Source organism: Balaenoptera ricei, chromosome 6, assembly GCF_028023285.1.
Source record: "Balaenoptera ricei isolate mBalRic1 chromosome 6, mBalRic1.hap2, whole genome shotgun sequence".
In the NCBI taxonomy this organism is placed as follows: Eukaryota; Metazoa; Chordata; class Mammalia; order Artiodactyla; family Balaenopteridae; genus Balaenoptera; species Balaenoptera ricei.
This window is the reverse complement of record NC_082644.1, coordinates 27110802-27131855: the sequence shown is the minus strand read 5'-3', so window position 1 is coordinate 27131855 and position 21054 is coordinate 27110802. Positions and strand designations below refer to the sequence as shown.

The following is a 21054-nucleotide window of genomic DNA, read 5'->3' as shown; positions in this document are numbered from 1 at the left end:
GAAATCTGTATTTTATCTGGCAACACTACCAAAAAATCAGAACATACTAAGCTATTATCAGTTACTCATCCTTATGAGAAAGAGAACTTGGAGTGATGAGACTCAAGTGTGCACCTTGGCTCCAACAGAAAACACAACTGTAAACATACACAAAATCTGCAGGCTCTTTGGATGAAATGGATTTGGAAGAGCCATCATATAGCACTGAACATCTTGGCTTAGTAGGGGTAAGGACAGAAGTAAGGAACAAGAAGGCAGAAAATCTTCTTCTCTTTCCTTATGTTAAAGGGACGAAACATCCTAGAGCCCTGGTTTTTCTAGGTGTTAAAAGTCCACTACCCATGAGATGGATGTGCACCTTGACACAATGCCAAGAGTTTATCCACCAGTGTCCAATCCCCATTCAGACAAGCCCACTTCCATCTAAATCCTAGCCTGCAAGCCCTGCTTACAAGTTTGTTAATTTCCTGTCTGCATTACATACACTTGCTCTTTACAATCTCGGCTCATCATTGCATATGGCCCCATCTGCATGGGAATCATGGTAGCATTCCTTTTACAAAACTTGTTTGATTATTATTTTCATATTGAGAATCCATGTCAGTCAGTTTACCACTATCAAAATGATATGAAAGAGTATTTGTGTTTTGTGTTGTGAGAAGAGAGGACTGTTAGGAAACTTGTCAAGGGAGATGAAGGCTGAAAACCTCAGAGGATGGCAACCAAATCTCTTGCGAGACGAGATTCTCTCACTGCTGTAGCTGCAGTAGAACTCCAACTGATTGTGGGGTGTTGGGGAAGGAAACAGAGGTTTAGAAGGACTGTGCCACAGTGTGAAAAAGACTCCTGTTGGTGTTTAAGAAATTCCTTGCCCCTTGTCAGGAAAAACTGACTCAGAAGAAGATGAGAAGATAAGGTGAGATTATTTCAAGTAACATCATGGTGAAACTTTATATCTAAAGAAACTTAAGACATAAAGTTTCTAAATGAACTTTATATCTAAAGAAACTCCTGTCGGGGACTGAAAAAAATAAACAGTTTGGGAATATCGCTCAGTACTGGAGCTTTTACAATGAAGGAAAACTCATATGATTTTCAACCAATAACTTCATACTAGAGGGATGGTGAGGCAAAATATTGTACCCAGGCACTCGAGAAAGGCAGGCTTCCTTGTTGCTTCCTCCCTTTGTTCAGTCATTCAACCAGTTATTTACAAGATTCTCACTCATAATTCTGATACAGTATTTGAAGGACTCTTCTCAAGGCCACTGATACAAAAATTGCACTGTGCAAAAATTAGTCCCAATTCTGCAATCACTTTTGTAATACTTCAAAATCCTACACCCCAGGGACAGAGTTAATCAAATTAGCCCAAATGTAATTTGGGAAGAGCAGTCACAGAAGGGAGTATCTAAAAGTCCTCTGGATCATGATCTCTGACTATTCCTGCACAGAGGCTGCGGGCAGGCATTGACTACTGAGAAAAAACAACTCTGGACATGCATCACAAGCCTCAGAAGACAGTTCATCTTCCACTCAATCACGAAACATTAAAGAAACGAAGAGATACCATGTTTGTGTCTTGTGGAGTTTTCAAGTCTGTGCACTTGGAGGCGCTTAGTGCTGTTAGATGTGAGGGGTCTTCAGAGGCATCCTGTTGAGTGAAAATGCTCTAATCTTGCAATTGACCAGAAAGAGGATCTGATGATTGAAGTTTCTTTGGGAAGTATTACAAAGTCAGGTCAGTAAGTTGATCCCGCTACTATTTTTGTTGTTGTTGTTGTTTTTAATGCCAACTGAAAGTCTGCAAGATATTACAAAAAAGGAGGGAGGGAAAGGAAAATTGTTCCCATACTACCTGCTGTGTTGAAATTGGCCCAGATTGTCCACTCTCTCTCATAGTTATTTAAAAAAAAAAAAACCGTACAAAGGAAACACCTGTGAATCAACATTTATTGAAAAACCTCCATGTATTAAATACACTGAGAAAAAATATTCTAGTAGAGTAAATGCGTTTGGAAAGACTCTAGGAACGGAGTCAGGAGACAGTATCTTAAGAGTGCTTCCCAGGTCTGAATTCTTTGCTAGAATTGTTCTTTAACGGAAACTTCAAGCTTGCTAGGAAAAAGGACCTACTGTTTTTTGAAAGGCATAAACAAGAACCAAGGAACTGCAGTCCAAAGGGCATGAAAGCACTTGCCCCAATTTGAGGCTACTGTGCTTAGAGCGGAGCTCTCCAGAACTCTTTGTAGCTAAGTGCATGGGTTTCACGTGTGTAATAGAAAAATCACGAGTGCACATCTCACAAGATCTGGTTTTAAGAAGAGACCAGCACAAAAGTTCCCGGCGAGGAGCGTCGCCAGAGACGCTCCGCAGCGCGCCTGACACTGCACCTCTCTCCTCTCTGGCAGAGAGCTGCAGGACCAGATGCCCGCGTGCCCCGCGCCTGCACGCCTGCGCACGCCCACTGGGGCGGGGCTCTCGGGCACGCGGACCGCCGTCCTCCCATGGCTCCTGGCGTCTGTTGGGGCAGTTGGCTCTGGAAGACAGGAGCGCATGCGCGAGCGCGGAGGGTGGGGCCCCAGCGGCCGTCTGGCGGGGGCGGGGCCTGTCATGGCGGCCTCGAGAGTCAATTCCAGGAACCCTGAGGTAAGGGGTACGGGGACTTTTCACCCCTCAGGTGTCACCGCTCTGCGCTGGTGTTCACCCTGTGGGTTGTTTGTGCCCTTGTCCGTGTAAGGAGACTCCCCACAATGTGGATTCACGCCCCCATAGAGCTCGATTCCCTTGAGGGGTTTACCCCAGGGTTATTGGCACCACTGGGGAGCCGGCTGCATGAAGGGTTCAGTGATTGCGGGGCCTACAATCAGGGGGAAATAGTGCGTGTGAGCTATTAAACAGGTGCCCAGGTGCCGTTCTAGGCTGCGCGTTCTGAAGAGTACAAAAGCTAGAGGGACATTCTTGCGAGTTGAAAACCCTCATCTGGTTCCAAAGGTGTAGCTCAGGTGATTGGAAAATGAGTGAAGATCGAAGGAACACACTCATGGTTTCACTAGTGTCTTCCTTCTTATCATAAAAACATCAATCACCACTTATGTTCAAACTGCATTCTTTTGTCAGTGATGGGAGCAACTTTGCTGAATGTGGTAATAAACATGTATTTGTAGTCTGATGTCAAATCATGATTGATTTGCAAGCATAGATGGGGTCTGTACATATTTAATTGGTTGGTGGGAATCTGATATGTAGTCAAATGTGTGGGTTGGTTTTGTCTGTGGATGTTTGTGTCTGAAGGGAGGTCATGCCTGTGTTTTTGTGAGAGTGTGTAAGAGTGAGTGTTGTACTTGGAGGGTGTTGAGATGTGACGCAGGCATACTCAAGGAGTTGGTGGTTAGGTGTTTGTAATTAGGTGTTTGGGGAATATGTTTACATGTGTTTTTTTCCACCCATGAATTTGGGGATTTATGTGTGTCTAATGGTGGATTTGGAAGGATTATCTGCATATGCATAAGGGCAATGTCAGGAAAAGTAGTGGTGTATATTACTTTGGGTGTCCAGTCTGTTTATTTTGTATATTTGGGGAATGTAGGATGATCATTTGTGTATTCAGGGCATGTTGTATGGTTATGGGGTGTTTGTGTGTGTGCATTTTCAGGAGCTGTCTATGTATATTTGGATGTGTAGAGGGCAAGTCTCTGACTATTTTCTGGGACTGGTGGATGTTGTATATGTAGGTATGTTGTGTTTGTATGATTCTGTATTCTGCAAGATGGCAGAGTTAATTGTGTGTGAGAGGTTGGGAATGTGGGGTTATGTATATGCCAGTAGTGTGGTACTGCATGTGTATTTGGAACAAAGGGCATATAGGATGATATTATTGCATATTTGTAGTGTTCTGGGTAATTGTGGTTGCATTTGGGACTTGTGGAGAGTTATGTGTTAAATGAGTTTGTGTGTGTATTCAAGGGGCATGGCCACTTGGAGGAATATTTGCTGAGGCTGTGCACTTGTAATTTTCAGTAGGAGCCTCTGAAGCTTATGTATTTTGGGAAGTGAGTATATGTATATCTGATAAAGAGGTGGGGTTCTATGTTTCTACAGGGAAGTTGGACAATTGCATTTCTATGTATTAGAAATATGTGATATGGGTATTTGTTAGTACTTGCATATGTGTGAGCTGGCTCCTAATAGCTAGGGATCATTTGATATATGGAAGTTGTTTCATAAATGGTTTGCTGGAGACACTTCCATGTATCTTACTTGTGTATTCTAATCTGTGTGTGTGTCCATCATCAGGTTCATGCATTATCAAAGTTTGTTCATAAGGTATGGAGTTGTTAGGAGTATTCAAAGTGTATTTCTTTGGAGAATGCTAGGGTGTTTATACATGTGTTTGGTAGGAGTAAGAGATGGTCTGTCTATATATTCAGGGTGAGGGTAGAAATATATATATATAAACACCCCCACACACATATACAGTTTATATGTTGGGGTAGTGGTGGGGAGCTTGTATTCTGGAGAGGTAGCATAATGTATAGTGTTTGGGAGGGGATCTGTATGTTCAGGGCTTGGGAATATTTGCATGTGTGTGTCCATAGGTGTGTGAGAATTGTGTATGTATATTAGTAAGTCTGCAGAGGTTGTTGGTGTTTTTCTGTTTTGAGTGTGTCTGAGCATTTGGGGTGTATAGTCATGAGTAGTTTGTGGGTGTGTGTATTTGTGATTTGTGAGTATATCAGGAGGCTTAGAGTCCTCTATGTGTCTATTTCCAAATGTAATGCCTGAAGAATTTAGTGGTGTTGCTTGTATGTGTGTTCTCAGTATTAGTGAGGTGGACTTATATGTACAGTTGACCCTTGAACAACACACGTTTGAACCACACGGGTCCACTTCTAGTGGATTTTTTTTCCAGTAAATACTACAGGACTACTACACGATCCATGGATGCAGAACCACTGCATGGAGGGCTGACGCCCTAACCCCCAAGTTGTTCAAGGGTCAGCTGTATTTGATAAGAATAGGTTATTTTGTGGCTGTGTGTGTTTTTGAGTTCCTGGGGCTTCTGGGGTATGTATTCTGGGGGATGTGAGAGTTTAGTTTGTGTGTTTGGAAACCAGTAGACGGTGTAGGTTATGTGTGTGTGCAGGAATCCTGGAGTATATGTATTTTAGGGCTGTGGGATTGCATGTGGGTCTTTTTTGGGTTGCCCAGTTGTGTACTTGGTGAGCCTGTGTGTTTAGGTACTCAGTGTGTACATCTGGATAGCATATTGGTTGCACGTGTTTGTTTTCAGGCCCATGTTGTGTGTGTATATATAGTTGTGAGAGTGGAATGTGAATATTCAGGGTGAGTAAGGTTTTGTCTGTAAAAATTTAGGTAGTAAGAGGTAGTCTGTTTGTGTATTTATTCAGGGTGAGGGTAGAAATGTACGTGTGTGTTCAGGATATATATATATATATATATATATGTATATGTATATGTACAAACAGATATGTGTATGTGGTATCCTTTTGGTTATATATCTGTGATGGGAGTTGAGGGTTCTACTTGGGGTGTAAGTGGATTGTGTGCACAAATTCATAGGAAAAGGTATGGGATGTGCTGAAACTGGTTCATACTATCCTGGGATAGTCAATGGTGCATATCTCTTCCCAGCTCTGTGTTCAGTGATGTCAGGTGGGTAGCTTGAAATTGGTCATGCTGGGAATATTTATACCACGTAGAGAGCATAGGTGAAGTCTTTCCCACCTTTCTCGGAGAGTTTTTTAGCACTTACCAGCACACCACTGATGTGTGTGTTTGGATGGATGGATGTATGAAGCAAGAATATTTGGGCATCGGTGGGTACGTATGGGACACCCATGTGAATTGTGAGTGGGGCATCTGGGGCTATGGGCCCCTGTATATGTGCATTGACCCTGGTAATCGTGAATCATTGCATTGCTCCTATCAGGTTGGTCTGTTCTTTAGGGCCAAAGAATCCCCATAAATGTTGTTGATTCCCAGTAGAAATCATGCAGATGGATACAGGGGGGTCTGTACCTTAGGCAGGTGGACACTCCTTCAGCATGTGTGTGGTCCTAGCATCTGGGTCCCTAGAAGGGGGGGCCTGGTGGACAGATGGCCATGCAGAGCAGAACCTTCACAGGTGTGTTGTTGGCGTGACAGGCAGCAGTCAGAAAGTCACGGGGCTTCCTGGATAGGAGGTCAGATGACCAAGGGCTCTCCCAGGAAAATACCCTGAGAATCAGTTGGACAGCTACAGGCGTTACTGGCTCTTCTGGGGCACAGCTGACGTGCAAGGACACCCTCCACATGGGGTCCAGAGCCACGTGTCCCTGAGCCCAACTGCCCCAGGGTGGTGGGAACTGTTGCGTATCAGGCTGGTCAACTGTATCACTAGGTCTCAACCAACCTGTCTCCGTGGAAACCTAAGTCCTCAGGGATAGGCAGGACCTCTAGGGATCAGTGAGCTGACAAGGACAGAGGTGGGGAGGCTTTGTCCCCGAGGGAGAGTTGGGGACTGAGACCTGGAGAGCCTGGGGAGTCCCACTCTGAGGAGATATGACTCTGATGTTCCCAAACCCTTTAGACATGTTCTCTGTTCTTTTCTGAAGGCTCAAGATGCTTCCAGCAGTGGGAAGCTTATCTCAGTTTCATGTTTCTCTGATAGGATGAACTGACCCTTTTATTCACTATTCCACATCGAGCTGCAAACCCATCAGATGGAACCATGTGATCATTGTGGCCACCAGCTGACCCCACAGCCACCTTGTGCCTCCCTTGGACCCACCCAGGAATTTCTGAGCCTTCTTTATGGTGAGTCTTGTGGCCTTTTCTCCCTCATTGTGAATCCTCCTGCCAATAAAACATGCTGTGAGTGTTAACAAAAGGAAACCTCAACTAGAATTGGAGTCTGGAAGGCCCGTAGAGGGAGCTCTCATGCCGTGTCACTCATCATCAATTACCCCAACAGGAAGAGGTCATTCACTGACCCCAAACAGGAAGTGCAACCACTGTACTACCCCAGCTGGAGGAGGGAAGACTTCCTTCCTGGCCAGCAACAAGAAATAGAAAATAGAAATAGCTAATAGAAAATTACGCAGTTTAGCCAATGAGAAGCCATTGTCACCTGAAGTTTCACTTTCCTCCAGTGAACTTTCATTTTTTCCCTTGATGATGATTTTCTTTCCTTGTTCCACCCTCTTTACTTTAAAAGCCTTCTGGGACTTCCTGGTGGTCCAGGGGCTAAGACTCTGCTCTTCCAATGCACGGGGCATGGGTTTGATCCCTGGTCGGGGAACTAAGATTTCCACATGCCATGTGGCGTGGCCAAAAAACAAAAAGCCTTCCATGTTGTGTAACCAGTTGGAGTATCTCCCTTTCTGTCAGATGAGATGCTGCCTGATTCATGAATCGTTTAATAAAGCCAATTTATTCAAAATTCAAAGTAAATCTTCAAATTTACTCAGTTAAATCTTGTTTTTTTAATACATTGGTGGCATTCAGAGGTGGCCACTAACAGTTGAATATGTATCCCTTCAGAAATGTTCTGTATAAAAATATGTATGTGCACTTTTCTAAAATCCACTCTTATGATTCCTCCTGCTAACACGATGATTTTATGATTAAATGCTTATCTTTTTAAAAAGAAAAAGATAAATATATTGGTGGCAGTGATGGGATCTGAAGCAAATTTCTGATAACATTTGGGACAAGGAGAAACAGGTGTGGTGCCCACAACTCCTTTGAGTTCACTGTCTTTTGCCATTCCTGAAGGTTGTTGGTAAGCTCCTCTTGGTTTGAGCTCCATTCTCTTTGATTGAGTTTGTGCTCGCAATCTAATTGGCTTTCCTTTACAGGGCAGGGCAGTTTGGCTGGTAGAGGATTCTCCCTGAGGCCAAACCCCTAGCCTTTCAGATGGAAATTACCAGGACACAGTAACATCTCTTGGTTATTGCCAGTATATTTTTGAGTGGTAAACCCTAGCCCCTAATTTTGTTCCCTGGATTCCACATTGGGCACTGCTGGCAGTGTAGTCTGCACTTCCCCATCTGTTTGGCATCAGCCCTCAGTTTCCATGCTTGGAACTGTTGGTGGCGGCTATAGTTCTCCATTTTGTTTGGCATCAGTTTGCAGTCCCCATTCCTTGGGATTTGCTGGTTGGATCTTTTTCCTCAGTTCAAGGATACCTGGGAATTGGTGGTGGTGCATACCAGGCCTTCTTTTGGCCAGGACATAGTAACATCTCTTTGTTACTGCTGATATATTAAGGCGCAGTTCTTTTGTGTGTTCTTTTGGGTTGACAAAGGCTAGCTAAGGAAATGAGATCCTTTATCACCAAAGAGTTGAGAATGCCAGCTTCTGGCACACCTGCTTATTTTATATTTGAGAACTATGGTCCTGGAGGCTGTAGATATTTAGAAAGATGGCAAAATTATACTAATATTAATCTAGAATTACAATGTTCATTGTGGGGAATGTTCCAGTTAGACAAGATTGTTCATTTAAGGAAAACACTAGAGAGCAAGGGTTCCCAAATTGGACAGGGAGAATGAAATGCCTGCTTTAATTGGTATGTAAAAGTTTACAGAAGGTTTCAAGATTCCAAAATAGCTTCATTTAGAGACTTAGAACAAAAAGCTAATGAAAAATTAAAGAGACAAAAGGTACCTGAAACAAAAGACCATAGGACGGATGTGACTGCAGATTTAACTCCTACTGTCCTCCCCTTTCCTTTTTCACCTGAGTACTCTTGTTTTACTCATTTTCTGTCTGAAATACTTTTCTATTCCCAAGAGAATATTTAACAATTGCCATTTAAAGTAAAACTACCTGAGGTTGCAGGTGAGCCCCCTCAGGTGTCCTTTACCTCTTGGTGAAAGACTGAAATGAGAGCTATAGTCAAAGAATTCTCTAAACCTAGGGAGGAACCCCCAACATTTTTTGAAGAATTTAGAGTCCCTGTCACGGCCTATGTCCCCAAACTGCTAGATCTTTATCCACTTGTACACATGTTGGTAGGACTGGGGGAAGCCCCAGAATGGACGCGGGAAGCAAAATGACATAATCCCTAGGATGATATTCAAGATCCTCAACCTAAAAAGGCTTGCAGAATAACAACTAACCTTTTATAAGCTATTCCTAAAATCTTCCCTGCTCACACTTGGTCTATTATTAATTGGCCTAATAATGATTGGCCTGTTATTCACTCATACAAACAAAAGAGGGGTGAATCTGTGGAAGACTTTAGAGCCAGTTTGTAGGTTCTCTTTTTACAGCATTTGGGGTTGCAAGCAATAAAAAGGCCACTCAGCCTACTTTAACTGCCCTCTTTGTAAATGGATTATCTTCTGAGATTAATGGATTGATAAAAGGGCAGAAAATAGGCTGGGAGGCTGTAGGCCTGACTGAACTCCTGACTACAGCTGAGCATTTTGAAAGGACCTTGGAGCAAGATCACAAACAGAAATCCACCAAGCTCATAGCCTTACAGTTACAACAGCTCTAAGGCAAGAGACACAAAATAACACCTAGGCCTCCCCCATTACAACCTCCTAGGGGTCCATGATCAATTCGATGACCCAAAGTTGATGTTTCATTTGTAATCAGTGAGGACACTAGAAAAAATGGTGTCCTCAAAGGTCCTATGCAAACTCTTCACAAATGCTCTCATATCTGTCTCAAAGGGAGGGCCCCCCCATGACCCTCTCCCCTAGTTGGCAAAACTCCAGAGGTTCTCTGGTAAACTATTACCAGCAATTACCTTAAACAGCCCAGAGGAAAATAGAATGAAAATTAATGAAAAACTGCCAAATTTTAGTTGATACTGGAGCTATGCTTTCTACTTTAAACCCCACTCTCATATTTTACTTTGAAATCTACATTAAACCCTAACCCTAAGTGTAAACATAATTACCTAACCCTTTAACACCCTACCCCTAGCCCTAACCAGAGCTGTGCTTTCTACTCTAAATCTCACCCTCAAAGAACAACAGGTCCCTCTGAGTCAAGAGGATGTTTCCATAGTGGGAGTACCTAATAAAGTTCAGAGAGAATTTTTATCTCAACCAAGATTCCTTTTTGCTATGCAATATAGCCCCAGTCAATCTATTCGGTAGGAATCTCTTTTCTAACTTAAAAGGGCCAGTACATTTTGCCTCCAGTGGAGATCTCACCTTAAAATTTCCTGATCAACCTGAACCTGATTATTTATGTTCCTTACAATCTGTCCTGGACATAAAAGAGGAAGTTCAGCACAAGTTCTCTAATTTGATGGAGATGCCTGCAAATTTGGGGGCTACTTCTGACGGTGTTAACATCAGAAGAATAAAAAAATGCATACCTATAAAGATTCAGATAGATGTAGCCTAACCTCTCCCTAGGTTTCCTCAACAACTATTAAAGCCTGTGGTCATACAAGGTCTCACACCTATTGTAGAAGACTTAATTTCCCGGGAGGTAGTCATTCCTGTACTCGTCCCTGCAGCATGCCAATCTTGCCTGGTTGGAAACCTGGCAGGATGGCGATTTGTCCAGGACTTGGGAGCTGTTAATAAAAATAGTTATTCCCTGTTTTCCTGTTGTTCCAAACCTAGCCACCCTTCTGTCACAAGATTCAACTGACTTGGAATGGTTTACTGTTGGAGACCTTTGTTCACCTTTCTTCAGCATCCCGGAGACCCAACAGCCAATATCTATCTGCCTTTACTTGCAACAGTCAACAATATACCTGCACTTTTATGCCTCAAGGGTTCACTGGGACCCCTTCTTTTTTCTCCCAAGTACCTCACCAAGATTTAAGTACCCTCTAGTTCCCTGAGAAATCAACCTTTTTACCATATGGAGATAACCTCCTGCTGTGCTCAGCTACTGTAAAGATTCCATAAGGCATGCATAAAAGATTCCATTTATTTGCTGCAACAGTTAGCTGAGAAAGAACACAAAGGAAAAACTACAATTATCTCTAGACACTGTTCATTACCTAGGACATAATCTAAGCACTGAAGGAATTCAGCTATCTCCAGAGAGAATTAGGCTGATACAGGAACTTCCTAGACCCACAACTAAGTGCTAGCATTGTGGATTTCTAGGTTTAGCTGGTTATTGCAAGCTCTGGGTTCCAAATTTTTCTCTGTTACCTCTTCCACTCTATGAACTTATTAAAGATTTAGTCCCTGAATCCTTTGCTTGGGAAGATAAACATAAGCAGGCTTTTATAAGGCTAAAACAAGCACTGCAAGAGCTGCCTGCCTTAGGGTTACCCAAATGATCAGGTTCAGGTTGATCCGGAAACCTTAAGGTGAGATCTCCACTGGAGGCAAAATATATTAGCCCTTTTAAGTTAGCAAAGAGATCTCTACCTAATAGATTAACTTTAGGTTATGCAGAACCTTTTACTTGATTTGTGCATGAATGGCATAATCAGGCCCCGCGGAACTATGTGAGCATGGTAGTAAACATAGGCCTATTGCCTATTATAGCATGCAACTTGAGTCAGTTGCTTATGCCTATCTCAGTTGTCTTAAGGTTATAGCCACAACTGCAAATTTAGTGGAAGCCTTGGCAGATTTTACTCTAGAAAATGAAGTTTATTTGCAAACTCCACACATTGTCCACAGTCTTCTTAACTCTGAATTGACAACGTTTCACTGCAAGTGTCACTAGATTCACTTCCTGTGAAATCCTGCTTTCACCACCTAATCTTTGTCTTAAACTTTACAACGTTCTCAATCCTGCTACACTACTACCTCTGTCTCACAAAGGTGAGGACCATGACTGCAAGGTAACAGTGTCCCATGGGAATTCCCTGGTAGGCCATTGCTTAGGACTCCGAGCTTCCACTGCAGGGAGCGTGGGTTCGATCTCTGGTCGAGGAACTAAGATCCCACAAGCCACGTGGCGCAGCCCAAAACAAAAACAAACACAAAACACAAAAACAAAACAAACAAACAGAAAACAATGTCCCATTTTGTGACACCGTGTCCTGAGTAAAGATGTTACCAAGTCCAAGCTTGCTGTGCTTGCCGCACGACAGGCCAATAAGTCGGAGATGAGGTGTTGAGGCAAGGAATATGACTTTATTCGGAAAGCCAGCAGACCGAGAAGACGGCGGACTAAAGTCTCAAAATAACCATCTTATCGGGGTTTGGATGCCAGTTTGTTTTATAGCACAGAGATGGGGAGGAGATGAGGAGGTAAAGTAAAAGGGCCATAAGTTTTGCGAATATCCCCTGGAATGGCCAGCCTCAGGGAGGGGATGTGTTAATTTCTTCTTAATTGCAGCCATCCACAGGTGGACAGAGTCCGTATGTTTCCCTGAACAAAGGCACTTTGGTTTAACATTCAGGCAGAGGAACAGGGTTCCCCGAGGCAGGCCATTATGTACAGACGGTATCCTTTTAGTGAACAAAAGCAGCGGAAGGCAAAGGTTAAAGTCAAAGAAACAGATCCAACGTGTAGTCAGATTTGGCTCCTCCCTGTACAATTCCCTACTGTCAATGTCCATTCCACAGTCTTGCGGAAAAAGGGGTGACGGCCCTTCTAATTGCTTCGTCAGATGGAACTTTCCGGGAGTGTCCACCATCGGTTGCAGTGTTCCAAACGTTGTTTGTTTGTTTGTTTTGTTCCTGTCTGGAAAGTGTCTCCTTTACACCTGTAGCCTTAAAAAAATATTCTCAGCCTAAAAGTTGAGAGTTACGATCTATTTGACGGGAATTTTGAGAGCTTCAAGCCTGGGAGGCAGCATCTCAAGTTAAGGAATTTAGCAGTTTTCTATGTATGGGAAGATGCAAGAGTCTGGGCTCACTGAAATCATTCATTTGATATGTACCTCAGCTATCCGGGACCTGTATCCTATATTCTCATATCCTGAGTTTCGTCAGGGCTCACCGGCTCACGTTGGAGGGCTGCAGTCTCTAATGACTGATGTGTCAGGAAATCTTCCATTTCTCAGATCCTCTCCTCTTGGTCAGGATTTTGACCAATATCTGGGAGACATTTCAGGATCAAATTTTGTCCCACGGTGCTGGGAGGCTCATCCCAGGTCAGGGGAGAATTCTTGATATGTCACTCCAGGTGCTAGTTTTTGGATTAGGCTCTATTGATAATTAAAGATCCTCTGGATCCTCTATCTAATTATGACCCAGGAGACATTTTCCCTTGTTGCTTCCTCCCATACCTAGAATCACACTATTACAATTATTTTATGTTATAAATGTGATCTATTTCCTCAAGATGCTTAGCCATAGAAGTATTGTTGGAGGCCTGGTTACATACTGGGTACTGTAAGAGACACCAATCTTATAAAATAGACAGGATATAAGTAATGCAGCTAGTAACGTTAACAAAGACACAGTGCAGCAGGGAGACACAAAGAGCAAACAATCTGGAAACAAAGAACAATGATCAGTATAACTACTTGTAATCCAATTGCAATAGCGAGCGACCAGAGGTACCATAACTGAGTTAGTGAGCCATCCGCTGTTTCAGTGTACCAGCAGTGCATACTTAGACATGCACGGCTTCATCTTTGAGACAAGCATACGCTACTGGCAGGATCAACCAGGTAGAGAGAAAAAGATAAATGTTTCAATTCTGCATACAAGGGCATAATTTAACAAATTACTGTAAGTCATAATTAGTTTAAGGGGAGGGTTTTGCTTACACCTGGAAAACACAGATTTAAAACAGTCATTTTTCAGATAGAAACCATAAAAATTATAACCATAGTCACCAGTTTACCCAGTCATGTGCAACTAATCATTTTTGTTAACAGCTTTATGAAGCCATCAGGTTTCCCATTAGAATTCTTCAAGTTCTTACCCAGTTCACCCTTATGGTTTGAAAACCAGAAACTTGTATTTATCCAAAGGTCCCTTCTATAAATCTTCTTGAAGAGGAAGCATTTTTGCAAAGGCATCAGAGTGAAACCATAACTGTGTACAATGACGAAAGACTTAAAAAGGCACGTTTAAATCTGATTACGATGCAGTTGACAAAGTAACGTGGTTACTGCAGTGACATGCAACACTTTCAGATAATAAAGAGAATTCTGACTGGTAACATTTTACCAGGACATACCAAATTTTAGGAACTGCATATAATCTGTAGAATACCTGTATCATTTGGCATACAATGTAACCTAAGAAGATTTATTGTTTATTTGACAACACTTCCCGTGTAATTCAACATACCAAGTTAACCTAATTAGTTAATATCTCTCTTTGGGGTGTTTCAGGGGCCCTTTGAAGCACCCCAAAGTTAGCTAGAGGTCAAAGGAACTTCATTATAATTTGATTTGGGAAGTTTTGTCCGAAAAATAAGAAAAGGGTTTAAAACTGTCAGGTAGGATCACATGTCACTGTGAAACAATAGTTATTCAGTTAGCCAAAGTAACAATAAAAGATTTCAAAGGCAAGTACAGAACAGATCTCTTAAGAGGTAGAAAAACTTAAAATCTGGTATCAAAAGTAGTCCAAAATCTTAAGAAACCTTGTCTTCTTAACAGAGAGAAAAGAGAAATTCAAGTTTTGCACCAGCTTACTTTTAAAATTTATTTACTCAATTAAACTTATTTTAAACTTAGTCAATCCTGACCACGTACAGAACTCTTTTTTTCAGGGTCCACTTTCCATAAACCTTCTGTCACTTATTTTAGCACAATTCTGACTTTCAAGTGGTCAAATATCTGGAGAGACTAATTTTAGATAGACCTTCCTAAAAGATAAGTATTTTAAAAAGTTCACCTAAAGCTCTTATTTCATTTGCATTTTCTTTCCTTAAAAGTTTCTTCACATCAAGTTATTTCTTTGCTGACAAATTTGCAATAGATATAACAAGATTTTATTTAGCATATATTAAACCTAGGCACAATAAAAGTATTATACTTAATGTTGATGACTCTAACAGCATGTTTATATTAATTAGATCAACAAACGAACGTTAATACCAGGTCTTAATTAATACTGACTATTTCCCAGTTCACATGAACCTGAAGCTCATTTAGCTCAATTTCTCTTGTATTTAGAATAGTTTGGTTTGTAAGTGCTCACTTTTCTTTAAGCCAATTAAATAGAGCTCATCCACAAATCAACCTCAGTAATGTTATCCAAAGACAAAGACACATACAAGGACACAAACATACAGAGACGTCATAGTTGTCATTTCCAAATTTCAGCAGGGAGTCAGGTACAGCCATGTGAAACCCCTCAGTTTACAAAAAGAGGTTGGATCCAAATTAGGTTTCTGACAGATGGAAAAAATCAAACTCACTCGTCTAGATGGCTGAATTATTACAGAAAAGACACTTAGGTTTTTTATTTATCCTTGATAAGTCAATTTCTAAATTACTTTACCCTCTTTTAAAAAGATGCATTTTAAAAAGATGGCAGAGATGAGGGTTCCTGAGAAGACCAGAAAGGACATTTGCTTCTCAAAGATACAGGCAAGTTTTTCCTAGGATGACTTTGTTTCCCCCTTGTTTAATATTTACACGCCTCTTAAGATAAACAGGGAGGGTTTGGGGAGTGGTATCTATTGGAGAGTCAATCAACTCGTTCCCCACTGTCAAAGTTCCCTGGGGCTCCTGTGGGGAAATTAGAATCGGACGCCTCAAGTCCAAGGCGTCGCCTGGCCTCTTATAGGTTGTCAGCACAAGGGAAATTGCCCTGCTGTGGAAGTGGCTCCCGGTCCAAATTGGGTGGCCTGTGGAGTCTTAGATGGTGATACTAAATCAGGCTCCTGTGCTCTGGGGGTTAACACAGAAACTTCTATTTGATCCCCGTGGGTAGGGGAAACAGGAGGTGGTGAATATGATGGCGGCATGGGGGGAGGGTGGGCAGTTGGAACAACTGCCGGTGCAGCTTGCTGTTTTGCAAAACACTTGTAACTGCGAGATCCTATAAAAGTTGAGTGAGCCATTCAGGGGCTACCGCCCTTCTGATCCTATATTTTGGGTCCGCACCCTATTACAATAGTATATCATGTGTTTCTTAGTCATAGGCTCAGGGCTAGGTTTCACCCATTTATCTAATATAGGCCCCAAAGGGCTCTCCTTCAGGGTAGATGGAGTGTTTCCCATTGTGTACACCAAAATGCAAAAGACGCAAGCAAATTCTGGCATCAGTGCACACCAAACCAAGACCAAAACCAACGAACCAGTTCCCAAATCGGTTCTGAGGGGGTGTAGTGGTGTAGAGAGCAGCCGTCTGGTCCAGAAGCCCACAGGCAGCTAGGAGGAGCTGTGTTAGTCCAAAGGCTCCGGGACACATAGTCCATTCTCAGCCCAGAAGGAGCAGCCAGGGGGAACCAGTGGGAGGGCTTGACTAATTGACCTTTGTGCCTGCTATAAAGCTTATTGTTTAGCTCTTCGCCAGTAAAATATGGAGGGTTTGTACGTGGCTGCATAAATGGGTCTACGAATGTTGGACAAGTGTGGTATTTGTTGCCTCCGGAGTGTGAAGAGACCTAAGTAAGACGAGTTGGGCTTGCTATAGTGTGTTGGGGGTCTAAATAGTTAACAGCTGAGGTTTAGCTGCAAGAGGAACTTCCTGGCTTTTAGAGGATCAGTTAATGCCCAGAAATTTAATAGTTGTGGAGAGCCCTTGAATTTTCTGTGGGGCAGTAGCCCACCTGTATGTTATAGATGGGTCACCAACCATGTTAGGGCCTCGTGCACCAATCTCCTGAGGGGTTCTGGGTTAGAACATCAGTATAGTGCCAGACGGTGCAAGGGGACACCAGGTCTTGCCAAGAAAGACTGTGGGCAATAGCTGGGCTGTTAAGATAGCCAGTAGGCAGACAGGTTAAAACATACTGGGTGCCTTCTGCAGTAAAAGTAGACTGCAGCTGGGACTCCTCAATAACTGGTACTGAATAGAACATAATAGCTAGATTGTCACAGCAAAGTAATTCCCTGGAGCCCTTTGGATATCCTTAATTAACTGGACAGTGTTGGAAATGGGAGCCTTAATAGTGGGGATCAGCATTGATATTTCAGTAGCTGCTTATAAGGCGCCACTCATTAATAGCAGGCTTTAATAGCAGCCAAATGGGGGAATTGAAAAGGAGAAATGGTGTGTTTAATGACTTCTTCTTGTCCTAAATTTTGAATTTTGGGCTGCAATCCCACAGCCCCCTGTCATACATGTTATTGGGGGATATTTACTGTCTTAGGTGGCAGTCTTATGGGCTCCCAATATTCAGCTTCCACCAGGAAGACCAGGGATTTGGGTTTGTTCCAAATGGCGTTGCGGTACATCAAGGCATCCGTAGCTGTAACGGGAAAGGGTAGGGCCAAAGGGGCTACCACCACTACAAGATTTTTAATAAAGATTGTTTCAGTAGTGACAGTCAATGGAAGCTGAATGCTTTCTACTCCCCTGACTATTATGCGCTGTAATCTAACGTGTGGCCCTTGCTTATAATTGAAGGGTTTCCCAGGAAGCACTGTAATTTGAGCTCCAGTTGTCAATGAGAGCCATAAGAAAAGTTGTTTATGTGTGTCCCAAGGATAATTAGAGAAGTATATGGGCAATTGTCCCAGAGGAGGGCCACGCTCCAGGGATCTGCCAGGTCCCTAAGGCAGAGGCCTTGGCAGAGGTCAGGGTACAGGATTCGGAGAGGTGACAGCTGCCCATCACTCCAGTCTGCTGAAGAGTCTGTAACACCTGGGCAAAAATTTCTAACTTGTGCTTGGGCTGTCCCAAGGTTACGTCATTAGGGACCCCGATCTCCAGAGCTGCCAATACAGGGAGGTCTGTTAGTCATCTCATGAAGGATGGAGCTGTGTGAAGCACCACCCCTTGGTGGAGACCAGTAAGGGTCCCAGAAGTCCCTCTATCCCTTAAGGGTCCTCTGTTGGGTTCCTGGCCGATGGGGCAGCGGGGCCCATGTGCCTTTATTGGCAAGCGAGATTTGGGGCTTCAGAAAAATTATCTTTCTCATATCTAGCTACAACATGGATGCAGTCCAATGCCTGTTGTACTGTATCTGACGTTTCTTTGAATTGTAACAGCATGGCTTTATAATTAGGGGGAACACAGTTCTCCCCCTTCCCTTGGAGAAATGTTTTCTAGAAAAATTTGCATTTGTATCATGGTATAGTTACACGTCTCTGTTTCTTGTTCATGCTGGTCATCCGATGTTTTGGTGCAGTGGATGGTGACAGGGAATACCTGGAAGGGAGTTTTCCCTGACTCATATGCTGCCACTTCCCGTTTAGGGTGTCCCAGTCAGCCTCGGTGGGGTCAAGGGATGATTTGCAACAGCAGCAAGAATTGCAGCAACATAGGAGGCACTTACCTCAGCGGCATTTGCCCGCTCGGGGTGCCATGATGCCCCTGGTAGAGCTGCCTCTGTCAAGGGTTAGGGCTGTGTGGGGAGCTCATGGATGTATGTTTGGGGTATAGGACGGTTTGGGGTAATAGTAAAGCTGTGTAAAGACTGTGTATGTGTGATCTGGGGAGAGATGAGGGACCTGAGTGCCTTTATGAGTGTACGGTTGGTGTAGCATGGTGCGGCTGGGTGGTGGGGCTGGTTCTGGGTCTTTTGAGGCTCAGTGTGCAGGCATTTGAGAAGAGGTAGGGGTATGCATTTTAATGTTTTGTGTGTTGGATCTGTGTGTATTCAGAGTATAGGGGTTATACATATGCTCATCCTGTAGGGTAAGAGTTTAGGGAGTGTATTTTTGGTGTGGAGGAATTTGCAGAGATTGGGGTTGTCAGTGTAAATTGGGGTTGCTAGCTGTGTGTGTATAATCAGGGGATGTGACAGAGGCTGTTTATAGTATCTCAAGAGGGAGATGGGTGTATGTTTGTATTGGGGATGTGAGTTCATCATGTGTTGTGGGGGGACTATTTAGGAGAAGGTTGAAAACATTGTGTCTCTCTGATGGTATTTTGTGTTTGTCTCAGCCTCTAAGGCATTGTACATACGTGGATGTTCACAGCTGTGGGGGGACTGTATGTGTTATATTTGGATTTGGGGGGTTGTGTCTTATATTAAGAAGTATGTGAGTTTGGTTTGGATGTATTTGGCTATTGTTGAAGGGTTTGTGTGTTTGCATTGGGGGGTTATATGGGGTTGGGTGGATTTTTGTGGGATATGAGGATTTAGGTGTTTGATTATCGGGGGCCGTTGGGGGTGTGATTTTGTATTCAAGACTGTGGCTGTGATTTTATTGGGGTTTGTAGTGCATGTATATTGGAGCAGGAGGGTTCTGGGCACACAGGCATCTGCTTATAGGTAGGGAGTTTGTGTGTTTGAGGATGTTTGGAGCTCTGTGGGGCTGTGTGATGGTGGTACAGGTGACTGTGGGCAGGTGGAGTGTATGTTGGGCTGGAAGGAAAACTCGAGGGCATGTTGGTGACTGTGAGGCGCCCATGTGAACTCCCACGTGGACTGACCTTTGTTCCTTCTGACCTTCTATGGCTTGGACCCATCCTGATCTTCTGTGGCAGCTACTCCCCTGCAATGGTCAGCAATACTCTGCTCATTCTTAGCCAGATGAGTCAGGAAATGTCACTTCCTCTGGCAGCTGGATGTGTCTCTTGCACACATCCTGGAGTCCAGGGTGCAGGACTGGTGGACAGATGCAGAGTGAGGCTGATTCCCCCATGAGCCCTCTCCTCAGTGAGGTGGCCAGGAGGTCAGGGCTGTATCTCCAGAGGGTCAGACATGGCCAGTCCTCTCTAGAATGTGCTGGAGAGGCCAACTCATTGAACAGACCCTGCCAGGAGATAAACAGACCCCGAGGACAATTCCTAAGGGAGAAGTTTATACCTACCCATCTTCCACTTTCTTCTTTGGATGGCCTCTACCACAAGGTAAAAGCTAAGCCCCCTCATACGGCCCTTCTTGGCCTGGTCTTACTGACCGACCAGTCTCTCCCCACATCCTGGCTCACTCTGGGCCCTCTGGTGATAGCAGCATGAGGCCCCCTTGCATGTCAGTTCTCACCTCCTTCCCTTGGCCCATGCTGCCCTTGCTGTTTGTCCTGCTCTTCCTCCCCCAAGGCTGTGAGTCACCTTCTCCAGGTGGGAAGGATCCACTGAAAATGCAAATTTGGGTAATTACTGCATCATCTGAGTCTCTAGCACGTGCCAGGCACTATGACGCTTGCCAAATCCATAAAAACCCCACAAAGCGGGTGTGCTATTAGTTGCACTTTGCAGGTGATGAAGCTGAGGTTCAGAGGTGAGCAACCATGACCAAGTACCCTGTATGTACCAGAATATCAATCAGACTGGTCAACGTATCCAATAAAGCCAAACATTAGTCTGATCAGTACGCCTAGATGCCAGGCTGTAAAGGCGCAAAATATGTCCTAGCAAGAGAAGGAGCAGTGCCAAGTACCCCAGCAAAGAAGCAGAGTTCATATCCTGCTTTCTTAATCAAAATAGCTGCAGATCAACCCACAGTTTCCTACTCTGTTAATAGGAGGAAAATGCCAATGTGCGTTGTCCTATAAAACTACCTTAAGATAGTATGTATGATCCCGAGTGCTTTGGTAATGATCCCAAATCATCATCATGAAGTTGGGATACTTCTTAAAACACTGCAAGTCTTACACACTGGCCTATAGAATCTGTCAAGTCAGTTCTTTGGGTAATGATGGTAGATAGAAGTGGCCCAGAAGGACAGAAGACAGAAAATAGAGCAGAAACTATTTGTCCAGAGGTGACAATGGGTCATAGCCAAGGTTCAAGCATTACTAGGGAGGTGGTGAAAATAGTAATGGGCATAGAGTGTAATAAGTCAAGGATATCTAATGTAGTTTCCAATGAAAGTTTGGGAAAGACATATAACTAAAAAGATAATAGGCTGGGAGGTGAAATAATACAAAACATTTGATATATTTTTTACAAGGATAAAAGAAGATAGAAATGAACATTAAAGAAGTAGATCAAATAGAAAAACTGTAAGATGGTAATAACCTCACAATATGATGAGGCAACTTAGATTTATTTTGTTTAAATAAATGGGTAGCCTATATTTAGAGTAGTTTTAAGTTTAAAGAGAATTTGAGCAGAGTATAGAGTTCCCATACACCCC

At 43.3% G+C, this 21054-nt stretch overlaps 1 protein-coding gene across 1 annotated transcript in view; it reads left to right on the top strand.

The window, feature by feature from the left end:
- Window positions 1–2593: 2593 nt before the first annotated feature.
- FBXW12 (F-box and WD repeat domain containing 12) overlaps window positions 2594–21054 on the top strand; it is an 85809-nt gene continuing 67348 nt past the window's right edge. The window contains 2 exon segments of the mRNA XM_059924362.1: window positions 2594–2649; window positions 6674–6819. Of these exon segments, the coding sequence (XP_059780345.1) occupies window positions 6726–6819 (94 nt within the window). The 5' untranslated portion in view covers window positions 2594–2649; window positions 6674–6725.